The sequence below is a fragment of the Solea senegalensis genome, unplaced genomic scaffold (assembly GCF_019176455.1).
Source record: "Solea senegalensis isolate Sse05_10M unplaced genomic scaffold, IFAPA_SoseM_1 scf7180000016301, whole genome shotgun sequence".
Classification (NCBI taxonomy): domain Eukaryota; kingdom Metazoa; phylum Chordata; class Actinopteri; order Pleuronectiformes; family Soleidae; genus Solea; species Solea senegalensis.
In genome coordinates this window covers 1-14510 of record NW_025321710.1, presented here as the reverse complement: position 1 = coordinate 14510, position 14510 = coordinate 1, and the positions used below count along the sequence as shown (strand labels likewise).

At 42.1% G+C, this 14510-nt stretch overlaps 2 protein-coding genes across 2 annotated transcripts; one reads left to right on the top strand and one right to left on the bottom strand.

The window, feature by feature from the left end:
• Positions 1 to 170: 170 nt before the first annotated feature.
• Positions 171 to 5146, top strand: bmp3 (bone morphogenetic protein 3). The gene is made up of 3 exons (XM_044018132.1): positions 171 to 858; positions 2842 to 3710; positions 4803 to 5146. The coding sequence occupies exons 1-3, from the start codon at positions 627 to 629 to the stop codon at positions 4992 to 4994; spliced, it is 1293 nt and encodes a 430-aa protein (XP_043874067.1). The 5' UTR covers positions 171 to 626; the 3' UTR covers positions 4995 to 5146.
• Positions 5147 to 6933: 1787 nt separating this feature from the next.
• On the bottom strand, positions 6934 to 14008 carry prkg2 (protein kinase cGMP-dependent 2). The gene is made up of 15 exons (XM_044018133.1): positions 13869 to 14008; positions 12881 to 12944; positions 12585 to 12662; positions 12344 to 12438; positions 12199 to 12267; positions 11996 to 12094; positions 10047 to 10197; positions 9733 to 9869; positions 9534 to 9623; positions 9291 to 9432; positions 9021 to 9184; positions 8820 to 8942; positions 8581 to 8643; positions 8191 to 8257; positions 6934 to 7073 (listed from the first exon to the last, which is right to left on the bottom strand). The coding sequence occupies exons 1-15, from the start codon at positions 14006 to 14008 to the stop codon at positions 6978 to 6980; spliced, it is 1578 nt and encodes a 525-aa protein (XP_043874068.1). The 3' UTR covers positions 6934 to 6977.
• Positions 14009 to 14510: the final 502 nt, after the last annotated feature.

Sequence of the window (14510 nt, the reverse complement as noted above, 5' to 3'; positions counted from 1 at the left end):
GATTCTTTATGAAGTTTATTCAGATGAAATAAACTTTATTGTTCTCACAGAAACAAACATGACACAGAGGATTTGATATTAAAATATTAAAAACAAAAACAGAAGTAAAATCATAAAAGTGTAAAAACAAACTGTGTCAGGTGATAAATAAATAAATAAATAAATAAATAAATAAATAAAACACACACACACACAGAGTAATGATTTCACAATAAAAGCCTGGTGTAAACGCTTCCTCTTCATTACTCTGATGACGTTCTTATTAGCTGCTGCTAATGTACACAACATGAGCTAAAGGGGCGATGATGATGTCACTGTGACATCATCATCAGAGAGAGAGAGAGGGAGAGAGAGAGAGAGAGAGAGAGAGTGCACTCTAAACAGTGAGCTTCTCTCTTCACCTTCACTGAAGCTGTGGACTGGACTGGACTGTCTGTCTGTCTGTCTGTCTCTCTCTCTAACTGATCAGTGATCAGCTGAGTTGAGGTCAGAGGTCACGTGTTTCTGTGTCCTCAGGTGAGGACGTGATATCTGTGTGGACTTAATCTCTTCTTCTTCTTCTTCTTCTGTCGGAACCGTGTTTAATTTCCTCCATCTTTATCATCATCATCATCGTCTTCATCACGATGTGTCCTCTGGTCTCGCGGGTTGTCCTCGCGCTCCTGTGTGTGTGGGCGTACCTGTGCCGTGGACAGTGCGCGCTCCTGAGGACAGACACGAGCTCTGAGCGGAGGACAGTGGACAAACATCACGAGGACACGCTGACGGAACACATGCAGCTGCTTTATGACAAATACACGCGCGCGGGCTTTTCCTTCAGAGACGGAAACACGGTCCGGAGCTTCAAAGCACACCGCGGTACGTGTGACACGCACGCACGCACACATACACGCTCACTCACTCACTCACACACACACACACACACACACACACACACACACACACACAGAGTTTCACAACTTCACTTTCACGTCGTCATCATCATCATCATCCTCTGTCCTGCTCGCACAGTCACGTCTGGTACTGTACTGCCCCCTGTGGTCCAGTGTGTGTACAGCACAGCATTTAAATTACATTACATTAATAAACACATATGTACATTTAATGTTAATCTGATTGAATGTTAAACTGTTTAAATGTTAATTTGAATGTTAATCTTAATAAGATGAACTGTGAATTTCTCTGAGATGAATAAAGTAAATATCTGTCTGTCTGTCTATATCAATCTGTTTGAATGTTAATCTGAATGTTAATCTGATTGAACGTTAATCTCTTTAAAGGGGACATATTATGCAAAATCCACTTTTTAACCATTTCAATCCTTATATTTGGGACTCTGGAGGCCCTACCAGTCTCCAAAGTGTGGAAAAAGAATACTCAGTCATGTTTTCGTGGTCCCCCTTAGTGTAAGTATAGGCCATAAAACACTCAGCGAATGTTACCGCCCCACCAGTAAGTTTACTTGGAGAGCTCCACCTTAGCTCCACCTTGTCCCTGCGAGAGTGCAGGCGAGGGAGGAAGAGCGCTATTATGTCAACGCGGAGGGACAAGTGTGCTGTTGGTGGCTGCACAGTGGAGCACAGTGTTTTACAGAGGATTTTATATATGAAGCTAATGTGCCGATGATAAAGTCAGCAAACGTGTGTTCGTGTGTTCGCACCACTTCACATCAGTATTTAGTCAGCGACGTACAAACACACACATTGTTAAGAAAAGGTCACATAGAGGTCATAACTGACCATTCTGACACGTCCTAATTAAACATATTTGTTCAGTACGTCCTCCATGACCGGAGCACACACTCAGTCTGATACACTCACATACAAAGGTCAGCGGTGGATCAGTGGTGCTGTCCCTAAGTGTTTTTAACTGATTTACAGTTGGACAGTGTTCGGCTCCATCCTTATGTAGGACGTCTCTTCCTGTGACGCACGCTGCCATGTTGATATTGTCAGAGAACTAGTGGAGGGAGGGGGAGAGGAATGAGGGGAGGGAACAGGAGCTGAGCGAGTGAGCGCTGTAAAGAGGACAAATCAGAAACCCCCTGGAAGAAGCTGCTCGCATCCGCTTCAAGACTCTAGTCCTTGCGTTCCATGCTACAAACGGATCCGGTCCAGCCTACATCCAGGACATGATCAAAACCTACACCCCAGCCCGCCCACTCCGCTCTCGCTGCCCCCTCACTGAGAGGATCGCAGAGGCACTCGCAGAACTCGAGACTGTTCACTGTCCTCGCTCCCAAATGGTGGAACGATCTCCCCATCGACATCCGGACAGCTGAAAGCCTCCACATCTTCCGACGCCGACTAAAAACACATTTCTTCCGACTCTACCTCGACTAAGACGACAAAAAAAAACAAAAAAAAACTTGTACATGGCACTTATGACTAGCACTTCATAGTTTGTTCTACTTGAAGCTCTTACTTACTTCTAGCTCTTATTTGTACCCAAATGTTTAAATGCACTTTTGTAAGTCGCTTTGGATAAAAGCGTCTGCTAAATGACATGTAATGTAATGTAAAGTGGGTGTGTGTTTGCCTGTGTCTCATTTGCATATAAAGGGAGTGTTCTGAAAGGGGCGGGTTTAGCAGGGTTATTGAACTACTATGATGCTTCATCCTGATGGTGTTTTGACCAAAGCATGTCACTGACATGTTCATTAGGACACCAGGGAACTATTTTAATGGGGGAAATATGTCTCCTTTAAAAGTTAATCTGTTTTATTGTTAATATGTTTGAATGTTAATTTGATTGAATTTTAATCTGAATGTTAATCTGTTTAAATGTTAATTTGAATGTTGATCTGATTGAGTGTAATCAGATTCTTCTTCTGTGTCTCAGGTTCCGTGGACAGGAAGCAGCTGCAGATCTTTAATCTCACGTCCCTCACTAAGTCTGAGGACGTCCTCTCAGCCACGCTTCATTTCTACGTCACAGATCTTCGCAAGGCCACACGGGGGGGCCGCGGTCACCGCAGCCCGCGGGGACACACCCACGTCCATGTGGTGATCTGGAGCTTCGGCTCCGTGGCCGACGAGCCGCGGACACTGGGACAGTTCCACGTGAACGTGTCCACGCCCCACAGAGGCGGGGTCTCGTGGCAGTGGAAGGACATCACGCGCGCGCTCACCGAGGCCAAACATCGCGGCGAGCTGCTGATCGGCATCGACGTGAAGAAGAATCTGCCGTTGCGGCGCTCGCCGTACATCCTCGTCTACGCCAACGACTCGTCCGTTTCTGAACCCGAGAGTGTGGTCGCCACATTGCAAAGACACCGTGCAGTGGGCGGAGACTCCCTTGGCTCCGCCCCACACAGTTTCCTCAGACTGGGTGAGCGGAACCAGACGCGGCGCAGACGCTCGGTCGACGTTCTGCTCCCGTTACAAAACAACGAGCTCCCCGGACCCGAGTATCCGTACGAGACGGCGGGCTGGGACGAGTCCGGTCCTTATCGACCGCTCCAGAACAAACGGGGGCGGCGACCGCGGAAGAAGACGCGCAAGAATCAGCGGCACAAGGTTCCTCTGCTGCAGTTTGACGAGCACACGATTAACACGGCGAGAAAGAAGCAGTGGAACGAGCCGAGGAACTGCGCGCGCCGACACCTGAAGGTGGACTTCGCCGACATCGGCTGGAGCGAGTGGATTATTTCACCTGAGTCGTTTGAAGCCTTCTACTGCTCTGGATCCTGTCAGTTCCCCATGCCCAAGGTCAGAGGTCACATGACTTATCGTGTGATGTCACATCAAGAAACAAGAAACACAAACTATCTTTATCTTTAATCTGGTCACTCTGGTTTCTCTGGTTACTATGTTTAATCTGGTTGATCTGGTTACTATGTTAAATCTGGTTTCTCTGGTTACTCTGATTAATCTGGTTTCTCTGGTTACTATGTTTAATCTGATTAATCTGGTTTCTCTGGTTACTATGTTTAATCTGGTTACTCTGGTTTCTCTGGTTACTATGTTTAATCTGATTAATCTGGTTTCTCTGGTTACTATGTTTAATCTGGTTACTCTGGTTTCTCTGGTTACTATGTTTAATCTGGTTGATCTGGTTACTATGTTAAATCTGGTTTCTCTGGTTACTCTGATTAATCTGGTTTCTCTGGTTACTCTGTTTAATCTGGTTAATCTGGTTTCTCTGGTTACTATGTTTAATCTGGTTTCTCTGGTTAGTCTGATTTCTCTGGTTAATCTGTTTAAACTGGTTAGTCTAGTTAATCTGTTTAAAGTGGTTTATCTGGTTACTATGTATAATCTGTTTACTCTGGTTTCTCTGTTTGCTATGTTTAATCTGTTTACTATATTTAATCTGTTTACTCTGGTTTCTCTGTTTGCTATGTTTAATCTGGTTACTCTGGTTAATCTAGTTTCTCTGGTTACTATGTTTAATCTGGTTACTCTGGTTAATATGGTTTCTCTGGTTACTATGTTTAATCTGGTTAGTATTATTTCTCTGGTTAATCTGTTTAGTCTGGTTAATCTCCTTCAGTGAAACATCTGATGATGTGTGTGAGTGAAAGTGCGGCTGTGAACGTCTCTCAAACAATAATCCTGCCTGAGGCTCCTCCCACTCTGTGATGTTAACTCTGCCAGGTCAAAGGTCAAAGCCATAGGTGCTCATTACCAGTCAGTGAGTGGGCGGAGCTCTGATCAGATGACACACACATCTGTGGGTTATAATCCACCTGCAGCTGCTGTGTGTATGTCTAATATTGAATTGTGGATTCTTAATTGTTGCATGAATAATCTGTGGATGAATAATCTGTCTTGTTTTGTGTGTGTGTTTTTTTGCCTCAGTCTCTGAAGCCGTCGAATCACGCCACCATCCAGAGCATCGTGCGAGCGGTGGGCGTGGTCCCGGGGATCCCTGAGCCGTGCTGCGTCCCGGAGACGATGTCCTCGCTGAGCATCCTCTTCTTTGACGAGGACAAGAACGTGGTGTTGAAGGTTTATCCAAACATGACGGTGGATTCCTGCGCCTGCAGATAGTTTCACGTTTCCTTTAACTCCTCCTCCTGCTTCACATCACTGGGGGTGGGCGGAGCCTGGTGTTAATGCTAAAAAGGATGCTGCTCACAGGTCACGTGACTTTTTCTCGTGGACGTTAAAGAGGAAGATTAAATATCCGTGATGTGATAAAAGCCACATTTCTGCGTTTTTCATAAACTCTGAAGTGGGCGGGGCGTTAGGGTTGGGGGCCGTGGTTTGCTCACACTTGTGTATTTATGTCACTGTCGTTCACCATGACAGAACTTTATTGATTCTATTCAAATGTTAGAGAGAATATTTCACACTGATTATTTAAAACAGACGACATTATTAAAGTTTTAAAATGTGTGAGCGCCCCCTGCTGCTGACATCCTGGAAACTCACAAACAAACAGATTTGATCACATGATCACGTCTTTATCTCACTGTTACACACACACACACACTCAGCTGCTGGTCCTCTGCTGCCTCGTGTGGTCACTGATTTCCACTCTGGACTTTGGTATAGGAGAGTGAGTGAGTGTGTGTGTGTGTGTGTGTGAGTCTCAGGCTGTCAGCAGCAGGGGGCGCTCACAGCTTAAAGCTTATTGTTTGTTTTTACTTTGAAACTGACAATAGATTTTTATAGACGAATATTATTTAGAAAAAACATAAAGCAGATTTTTTATTTTTATAATTAAAAGAACAAATATGATGAATAAATAACAAGTATTAGACGGATCAGACGTCACCTGATCGGGAAATGAAGTTTTCACAGGTTGGATGATGTTGGTTAATAAACTAGTTTTGCTAACTAGTGAGTTAGTGTAGATGGTTATTGATGCTACATTACTGAAGCTAACTACTATTAAACACAACTAAGTTACTAGTTAACTCCTCCCTCATCATTAGTACGTTTGTATTTTCTACATAAATCATTGAAGTCACATGTCCACAGACACCAGCAGGGGGCAGCACTGTGTGTGTGTGTGTGTGTGTGTGTGAAGCTTCCAGTCTAGGGGGCGCTAACTTTCTGCATCCTTGTGGTCTTCTGAGACCAAAGGTCAACGCGTCCAAACATCAAAACAAATGAAACGACTGTGGGCGGTGTTTTGTGTGATGACATCACACTGTGAGTGCTTTGTGATTGGTGGATTTTCTGAACTTTTTTATGCTACAATTTATTCTAAAATGTATTTTTTACTATTTTCATATTTCAGCAACATTTATTTTGTGTCGATAGATTAAAGCAGATTAAGTTTATATTTCTACACTTTTCTCTGTCATCATGGATGTTAGCGTTAGCAGCTGCAGTGTGGTGGCGCTGCAGCCTCCTCTGGTTTCAGTCAAATTCAGCAGGTTTTTGTAAAATAAGCTTCGTAAATATATTTGTATATGAAATGACTTTTAAGCATCTATTTATTTTCTGTATGTTACATATCCTGAGGAGGCGGGGCCTCAGACATTTGTCACTACTGACATGAAGGTGTTTGAAGCCCTGCCCCCTCTCTGACCTCTGACCCTCCTCACAAGACATTCAAATAAATAAATAAAATTATACAACACAACAAAGAGACAAAAATATCATTTTCTCTCATTTATATTAAAAATATATAAAAACATAGATTTATGGTTTTATTGTCACACAGAAAAGTGATTATTTACATTTTATATAAAGGTTCAGTGCATGTTTTTAATATGATTTCACTACACATCAGAATAAATATTCAGTCAACAAAAGGAAAGTATACATATACCTGTGTATATATGTAGAGAGACATACATGTATATATGTATTTATATATATATATATACACGTATATATGTGTATATATATATATATATGATTGTCGCAGTCTTATGTTTTGGTTCTCTGACAGAAAACCTTGTTATGAGGTGACGATGCCAACCACCGCTCCACCGTGTGACCTTGGGTAAGTTCAACGTCTTTCTTCTGCTTCTTTTCAAACGTGTGATCTTCTCTGTTCCAGTAACAATGTGACACTTAGAAGTCCACGTCCCAGCCCGAGAACTCGTCAGGAGGACTGTCTTCATCTGGAGCATAAGAGTCAAAGTACCTGTGGTCTGTAGGTCCAGAGACCTGAGGAGGACGAGAAGACCAGGACCCATCAGCTCAGTCCTCATTGATTTACAACCTAAAAAATTCATTTTCACTCATAATTCTCAATATTTGTCTGATGAAAACTGAGAAACTAAATTAAACTCATTTAATCCCAGAATTCACAAGTTCTCACACTTTGTCATAAGTTCTTGTATGTTCTCGGGTGTTCATGTAAATTCTCGTAACTTTCGTAAGTTCTCGTAAGTACTCGTAAATTCTTGTTAGTTGTTGCACGTTGTCATACGTGTTCTTGTATGTTCTTATAAGCACTTGTACGTTCTCGTATATTCTTGTACGTTCTCGCAAGTTCTCATATGTTCTCAGATGTTCTTGTACATTCTCGTACACTCTTGTATGTTCTTGTACGTTCTCGTAAGCTCTTTTATGTTCTCGTACATTTTTGTGCGTTCTTGTATGTTCTCGTAATTTCTCGTAAGCTCTTGTATGTTCTTGTGCATTCTCGTACACTCTAGTATATTCTCGTAAGTTCTTGTACGTTCTCATAAGCTCTTGTACGTTCTCATATGTTCTCATACGTTCTCTTTGTTCTCTCATACTTTCTTGTACGTTCTCGTAAGTTCTCTTTGTTCTCTTGTACGTTCTTGTATATTCTCGTACGTTCTCGTAAGCTCTTGTATGTTTTTGTAACCTCTCGTATGTTCTCACCCATTCTCGCACGTTCTCATAAGTTCTCGTATGTTGTTGTACGTTCTTGTATGTTCTTGTAAGTTCTCGTACGTTCTCGTATGTTCTCATATGTTCTCCTACCTTCTCGTAAGTTCTCGTAAGCTCTCGTATGTTCTTGCACGTTCTCGCAAGCCCTCGTAGGCTCTCGTATGTTCTTGTAAGTTTTTGCATGTTCTCGTTTGTTCTTGTACGTTCCCGTAAGCTCTTGTAGGTTCTGGTAATTTCTCGTATGTTCTTGCATGTTCTCATATGTTCTTGTACATTCTCGTAAGTTCTCGTACATTCTTCTACGTTCTCGTAAGCTCTCGTATGTTCTCCTACGTTCTCGTAAGTTCTTGTAAGTTCCCATAAGTTCTCGTAAGTTCTCGTATGTTCTCGTAAGTTCTCGTAAGCTCTTGTCCACACTCACCTCTCTCTTCAGTGGAGATGATAACGTTCTCACCTTCAGTCCTTCCCAGTTAAAACCATTAAACCACCTTCATGAAGAGCAGAAACATGTGATACATTGACTCATCAGTTGTTCCTTCAGTCTTTTGGCTGCAGATAAACTTCCTGTTTGTTTCCTGTTCACGTAGAGCAGCAACATGTCTTACTGGAGTATTCCACTAGGGGGCACGCCACAGAATTCAAGACATTTGAGAATATATCAAAAATGTCTGGTGTGTATTTTGTACTTTATAAAACAAAGAAATCATTTAAACGGAATCATTTTAGTTTGTGGACAAAAACAAGACGTTTGACAAACACTGATCAATATTTTCTGAAGCTTAAGTCTCGTTGACGAATGATTACGTCTCACCTGTGCTTCTTGATGTCTGTTATTCCATTTTTCAGGTTTCCCAGTCGCTCTGAGGGATTAGGTCTGTAAAGTTCAGCAGAGACAGTGACAAGAGTCAAAGTTCAGGTCAATTCTAGGTGTTTTCGTCTGAGGCTGGAAATGTGTCGAGTCATCGTCTCTGTAATCTGAGAATATTTGTTAGAGTAGATTAACGTGATGAAACTGATTTCCCTTCTTTATTTCATAGATGATCAAATCACCTGCAGAGTTTTCGTATGAGGTCCTCTGGTCTCTTTGTGATCTTCCTGGGAAAGTCCATCTTCTCAATGCCCTTCAGGATGAAGGTGTAGGTCATCATCTGGTCAGTGCCACAGAACGGAGGACTGTGGGACGAGGACAGGATTCTATTATGTCCACAAACCAAGTGAAAGTGAAGAGTGAGCTGCTGCAGATGCACTGACCTGCCGGTCAGCAGCTCAAACACCAGGATGCCCAGAGACCAGAAGTCCACACTCAGGCTGTGGCCTTGGTTGAGGATGATCTCTGGAGCCACGTACTCTGGTGTCCCACAGAAGGTCCACGTCTTCTGTCCACATCTGATCTTCTTAGCGAAACCAAAGTCGACCTGAGGAAGAGGAGCTGATCAGTGGAAGAACCTTCAGAACTTCACCATGAAACAGAGGAATCCTGCGTTTTTTCTGGTCTCTGGTTTCACATATGTCCACACTCACCAGTTTAATGTATCCGTCTGTGTCCAGCATCAGGTTCTCAGGCTTCAGGTCTCTGTAGAGAACTCCTTTACGATGAAGGTAATCAAACGCTTCAGTGACGCAGGCCACGCAGAATTTAGATGTGGATTCATCAAAGCTGCCCCTGAAAACACAACAGGTACTGTGAGCACAGGTCCAGGTCCAGGTCCAGGTTTAGGTGCAGGTGTGAGCACAAGTCCAGGTCCAGGTCCAGGTGTGCGTTACCTGTCTCTGAGCAGACTCCAGATCTCTCCGCCCAGACACGCCTCCAGCAGCATGTACACATATTTATTGTCTTTAAACGTGCGATAGAGTCTGAAACAAACACAGATTCTTTTACCTTTAGAGTCAATGACGTAAACATAACCATTACCCATAATCCTCTGCTTTTCCTCTGCTCTGTGACATTTATTTAACGACTGACTTGACGACAAACGGTGAGCGAGCCTCAGCGAGGATCTTCCTCTCTGAGTGGACGTGTTCTTCTTGTCTGTTGTCCACCACATGTTTCTTCTTAATGACCTTCAGTGCAAAGGTCACGTCTTTGTCCTTCACCTTCACCTGAACATTCAAAACAACAACGTCACTTTAATGAGACCAATGGATGATTAGAATCCTCTGTAGATTACATATAATACTCAGCAGATTACTTCAACCTCACACTGAGATGAACTGGTTTATTTAGTGAGTAAATAATTGATTAGTTGATGGTTTAAACGTTAGAGTTTGTGATCGTACCAGTTCCACACGTCCGAAACCTCCAACGCCGAGCGTAGCGACGGAGTCCAGGAGGTCGAAGGGTCGAGACGACGGGAATGCAGACACCAAGTCCTTTAGCTGGACCACGTCAGGAGACAGTGGCTGACTCTGGTGACGAGACAGCGACTTCCTGTGGACCGAGACACACGTGAGCGAAGCTTTGTTTTTAGGAACCAACAAAATCACTGTTATTAAAAACTTGTGAGAACACAGAACGTACATTTATACAGAGACTATAACAATTTGTCTGATATACTTTCTTATATCTTTATTACATAAAGTATATATGTAAGTACATATACGGATATATACTATATATACAGTGGTGGGGCCTTCTCTGCTGGTCCTGACAATATCAAAAAAAAAATTTTTTTTTTATTGTTATTATTATAATTATTTTTAATAATCAAATGAATGTGTGTCTGAACGTGTCTGAATTCAATGACTTTTTCAGTATGTTATGATTCTATTTCCAGAAAGAATATGGTTATTTTTTGTGAAGCGGAGCTGGATTTTCCTGGATGTCATTAAACGCATCATAGCTCCGTGGACCTGCTGTAGTCGTATTGCTGGCCTTTCCTATTTGGTTCTAACTTTGACTGACGTGTGTCGCCAGCCAATCAAAATGTGATATCATAGTGACAGACTGGTGCCAGCCCCCAGTGATGTCATCAACGACGTTTGAACCTTTGGCGGGTTTTGAAGTAAACTGTGATCACTGCATTAACACCACTGATCCATCATGTCTCTGATCTCCTTCATGTGCACTTTTCATGGCCATCGTTTGGAGAAAATTTATAACATTTTTATTTTATTTTATAACATAATTTTATAACATTTATACTTTAATTTTAATTATATACTTTGAATTTTAATTTAATAATTTAAAATAATAATAATTTACATTTATAACATGTTTTAGAAGTGGTGAGGACAAAAGTGTTCCGCCGCGTAGCTGACGCCTGTGCTTATGTGGAAGCTTGTTTTTGTGTCATATCGTGGTTTGTGAAAGTGCGTTTGCTGACTGACATAAGGGAACGTGTGTGTGTGTGTGTGCTATGGTTGTTTATATAGTCCATAATAGTGTGTTTTCTATGTGCTTGTGTTTGTGTGTGTGTTTGCCCTGACTGAAACCCCACGGTACGCTACTGTATATATATACAGTAAATATGTACATATACTATATGTATATATTGTTCTCCTGAACGTTCTCTTCTTATCCTGAACGTTCTCTTCTTCTCATAAACGTTCTCTTGTTCTCATGAATTTTTTCTTGTTCTCTTGTTCTCAAGAACGTTCTCTTGTTCTCAAGAACGTTCTCTTGTTCTCATGAACATTCTCTTGTTCTCCTGAACGTTCTCTTCATTCTGTTCATGAACGTTCTCTTGTTCTCATGAATTTTCTCTTGTTCTCAAGAACGTTCTCTTGTTCTCATGAATTTTCTCTTGTTCTCATGTTCTCTTCTTCTCAAGAACGTTCTCTTGTTCTCAAGAATGTTCTCTTGTTCTCATGAACATTCTCTTGTTCTCCTGAACGTTCTCTTCTTCTCATAAACGTTCTCTTGTTCTCATGAATTTTCTCTTGTTCTCATGAATTTTCTCTTGTTCTCATGAATTTTCTCTTGTTCTCAGAAGTTCTCTTGTTCTCATGAGCGTTCTCTTCTTCTCTGAACTTTCTCTTCTTCTCATAAACGTTCTTCTCTCATGTTCTCATGAATTTTCTCTTGTTCTCATGAATTTTCTCTTGTTCTCATGTTCTCATGAACGTTCTCTTGTTCTCATAAACGTTCCCTTGTTCTCATAAACATTCTCTTCTTCTCATAAACGTTCTCTTCTTCTCATAAACGTTCTCTTGTTCTCATGAATTTTCTCTTGTTCTCAAGAACGTTCTCTTGTTCTCATGAACGTTCTCTTGTGTTCTGTGTTTACCTGCCATGTCTCTTCTTGTCGTCGCGCTCCAGCGTTGCCACGTAACCTTGCAGGTATTTCTGCAGCTCGTGGAACGTTCCCACCGTCTGATCAAACGTCCTGAAAACAACAAACACATTCAATAGCAGAACCCCCGGACTGGACCAGACCGGACCGGAGTCATAACCAGAAACAGCAGCTCTGTCTCCTGCAGAAGAACTCACTCTCTGTCGATGACCAGACACTCGACACCGTTCTCATCTGCCACGATGTTCGCTGACCTGACGTCGTCACTGAAACACACACACACACGCACACACGGATGATGGTGATGAATGTTGATTATTGATCCGAATCAATGATCAGTACCTGATCAGAGCTTTCTCTCCAAAATAATCTCCTCTCTGCAGGGTGTTTATGGTCTGTGGTGCTGTGTGGGCGTCACTCATCTGTGTCACCTTCACCTGAACAACAACACGTGATCATGTGACCTCAGAATGAAGCAGCAGCTCTGAACATGAACAACAGTGGCCATGTGTGTCTTGATCAGGTATCACACTCCTCCTCCATGACATCATCGATGTGTGTGTGTGTGTGTGTGTGTGTTCACCTTTCCCTGAGCGATAATGAAGAAGGTGCTGCCTTCCTCGCCCTCACGAATCACGTACTCTCCTTTATTGTAGTACTCCTGTAACCGGGGAGAGGGGGGTTATTAGAGCAGCATGGACTCTCTCGCTCTGTGACCGGCGCCCCCTGCTGGAGCAGAGCTGGAGGTCACAGGTCGAGTTAATCACACTGCAAACACTGATCTATCCCATAATGATTTACACGAGGCAGCAGAGGACCAGCAGCTAAAACCACTGCACACACACACAGTTAATGCTGAGGCTCAGAGACAGAACTCACCACCTCCAGACAGTCCACCATCTTACTGAGCTTCTCCTCAGGAAGGTTCTCCAGCAGAGGAACGCTGTGAGAACACACACACACACACACACACACACACACACACACTGTTACTGTGCGCCACCTGCAGGTGGAGCAAAAAAAAGCTGAGCTGGCTGAGCAATAATTCAATAACAATATGTCACACCTAAAACATCAGACTGCAAAATAATGAGCTGTTCTAAACATCCACCAAAGGACTGACTGCCAAGTAGTGAGATGTTCTCTGGTGGTATGGTGACGTCGAGAAACTTGAAATACTTTTAAAACTTTATTAATGATCAGTAATCAATAATAAAGTTGTTACATCTAGATTAGATTACTGTAACTCCTTATTAGCAGGATGTTCTAACAAGTCTGTTAGAATCCTTCAGTTCATTCAAAATGCTGCAGCGCGAGTTCTGACAGGAACTAGAAAGAGAGACCATATAACTCCAGTGTTAGCTTCTCTACACTGGCTCCCAATACAGTTTAGAATTCAATTTAAAATCCTCCTCCTCACGTACAAAGCACTTAATGGTCAGGCCCCTTCATACCTGAAAGACCTAGTCTTACCCTATCATCCTAATAGACCACTTAGGTCACAAAATACAGGTTTACTTGTGGTTCCCAGAGTCTGTAAGAGTAGAATGGGAGGCAGAGCCTTCAGTTACCAGGCTCCTCCTCTCCAGTGGAACCAGCTCCCAATGATAGTTCAGGAGGCGGAGCCTCTCTCTGTATTTAAAGTTTAACTTAAAACTTTCCTTTTTGATCAAGCTTATAGTTAGAGCTGGTTCAGGGAAACCTGGACCATCTATGTACAGTTATCTATGTACAGACCTGAGATCATGTATGTTATGATTTGGCGCTATACAAATAAAATTGAATTGAATTGAATTGAATTGAATTGAATTGAATTGAATTGAATTAAAGTCAAGCTGCAGATCAGCGGCTAGAATCTGATGCTAACCTTCGTAAGAAGTTGCGATGCTGTTCTTGTCGCGTCTCTGCCGTCCTCCTCATAATGTTCTGAAACACCTCACGATCCAACGCCCACGTCCTGACTTTGCTCACCGCTGAAGGAAAAAATAACAACAATAACACGTTCATCGGAAAAAACAGAAATGTAACCCTTTAAAAAACAGAAATGTAACCCTTTAAAAAAGAAATGTAACCCTTTAAAAAAGAAATGTAACCCTTCAAAAAAAGAAGCGATCCAATGCCCACGTCCTGACTTTGCTCACCGCTGAAGGAAAAAATAACAACAATAACACGTTCATCGGAAAAGAACAGAAATGTAACCCTTTAAAAAACAGAAATTAACCCTTTAAAAAAGAAATGTAACCCTTTAAAAAAGAAATGTAACCCTTCAAAAAAAGAAGCGATCCAATGCCCACGTCCTGACTTTGCTCACCGCTGAAGGAAAAAATAACAACAATAACACGTTCATCGGAAAAGAAGAGGAGGTGCTAAACATTTAAGAAATTGAACCCTTTAAAAAAAGAAATTTACCCCTTAAAAAAGAAATTCAACCCTTTAAAAAAGAAATGTAACCCTTTAAAAAAAGAAATGTAACCCTTTAAAAACACAAATGTAACCCTTTAAAAAAAGA

Excerpts from the sequence above, each read along its gene's own strand:
- bmp3 (XM_044018132.1), top strand. The coding sequence starts at position 627 with ATGTGTCCTCTGGTCTCGCGGGTTGTCCTCGCGCTCCTGTGTGTGTGG. Across the intron at positions 859-2,841 it reads GAGCTTCAAAGCACACCGCG|GTTCCGTGGACAGGAAGCAG; the intron begins GTACGTGTGACA and ends TCTGTGTCTCAG. Across the intron at positions 3,711-4,802 it reads GTCAGTTCCCCATGCCCAAG|TCTCTGAAGCCGTCGAATCA; the intron begins GTCAGAGGTCAC and ends TTTTTGCCTCAG.
- prkg2 (XM_044018133.1), bottom strand. The coding sequence starts at position 14,008 with ATGAACGTGTTATTGTTGTTATTTTTTCCTTCAGCGGTGAGCAAAGTC. Across the intron at positions 9,433-9,533 it reads TGGAGTCTGCTCAGAGACAG|GGGCAGCTTTGATGAATCCA; the intron begins GTAACGCACACC and ends TTGTGTTTTCAG. Across the intron at positions 8,644-8,819 it reads CTCATACGAAAACTCTGCAG|ACCTAATCCCTCAGAGCGAC; the intron begins GTGATTTGATCA and ends TGAACTTTACAG.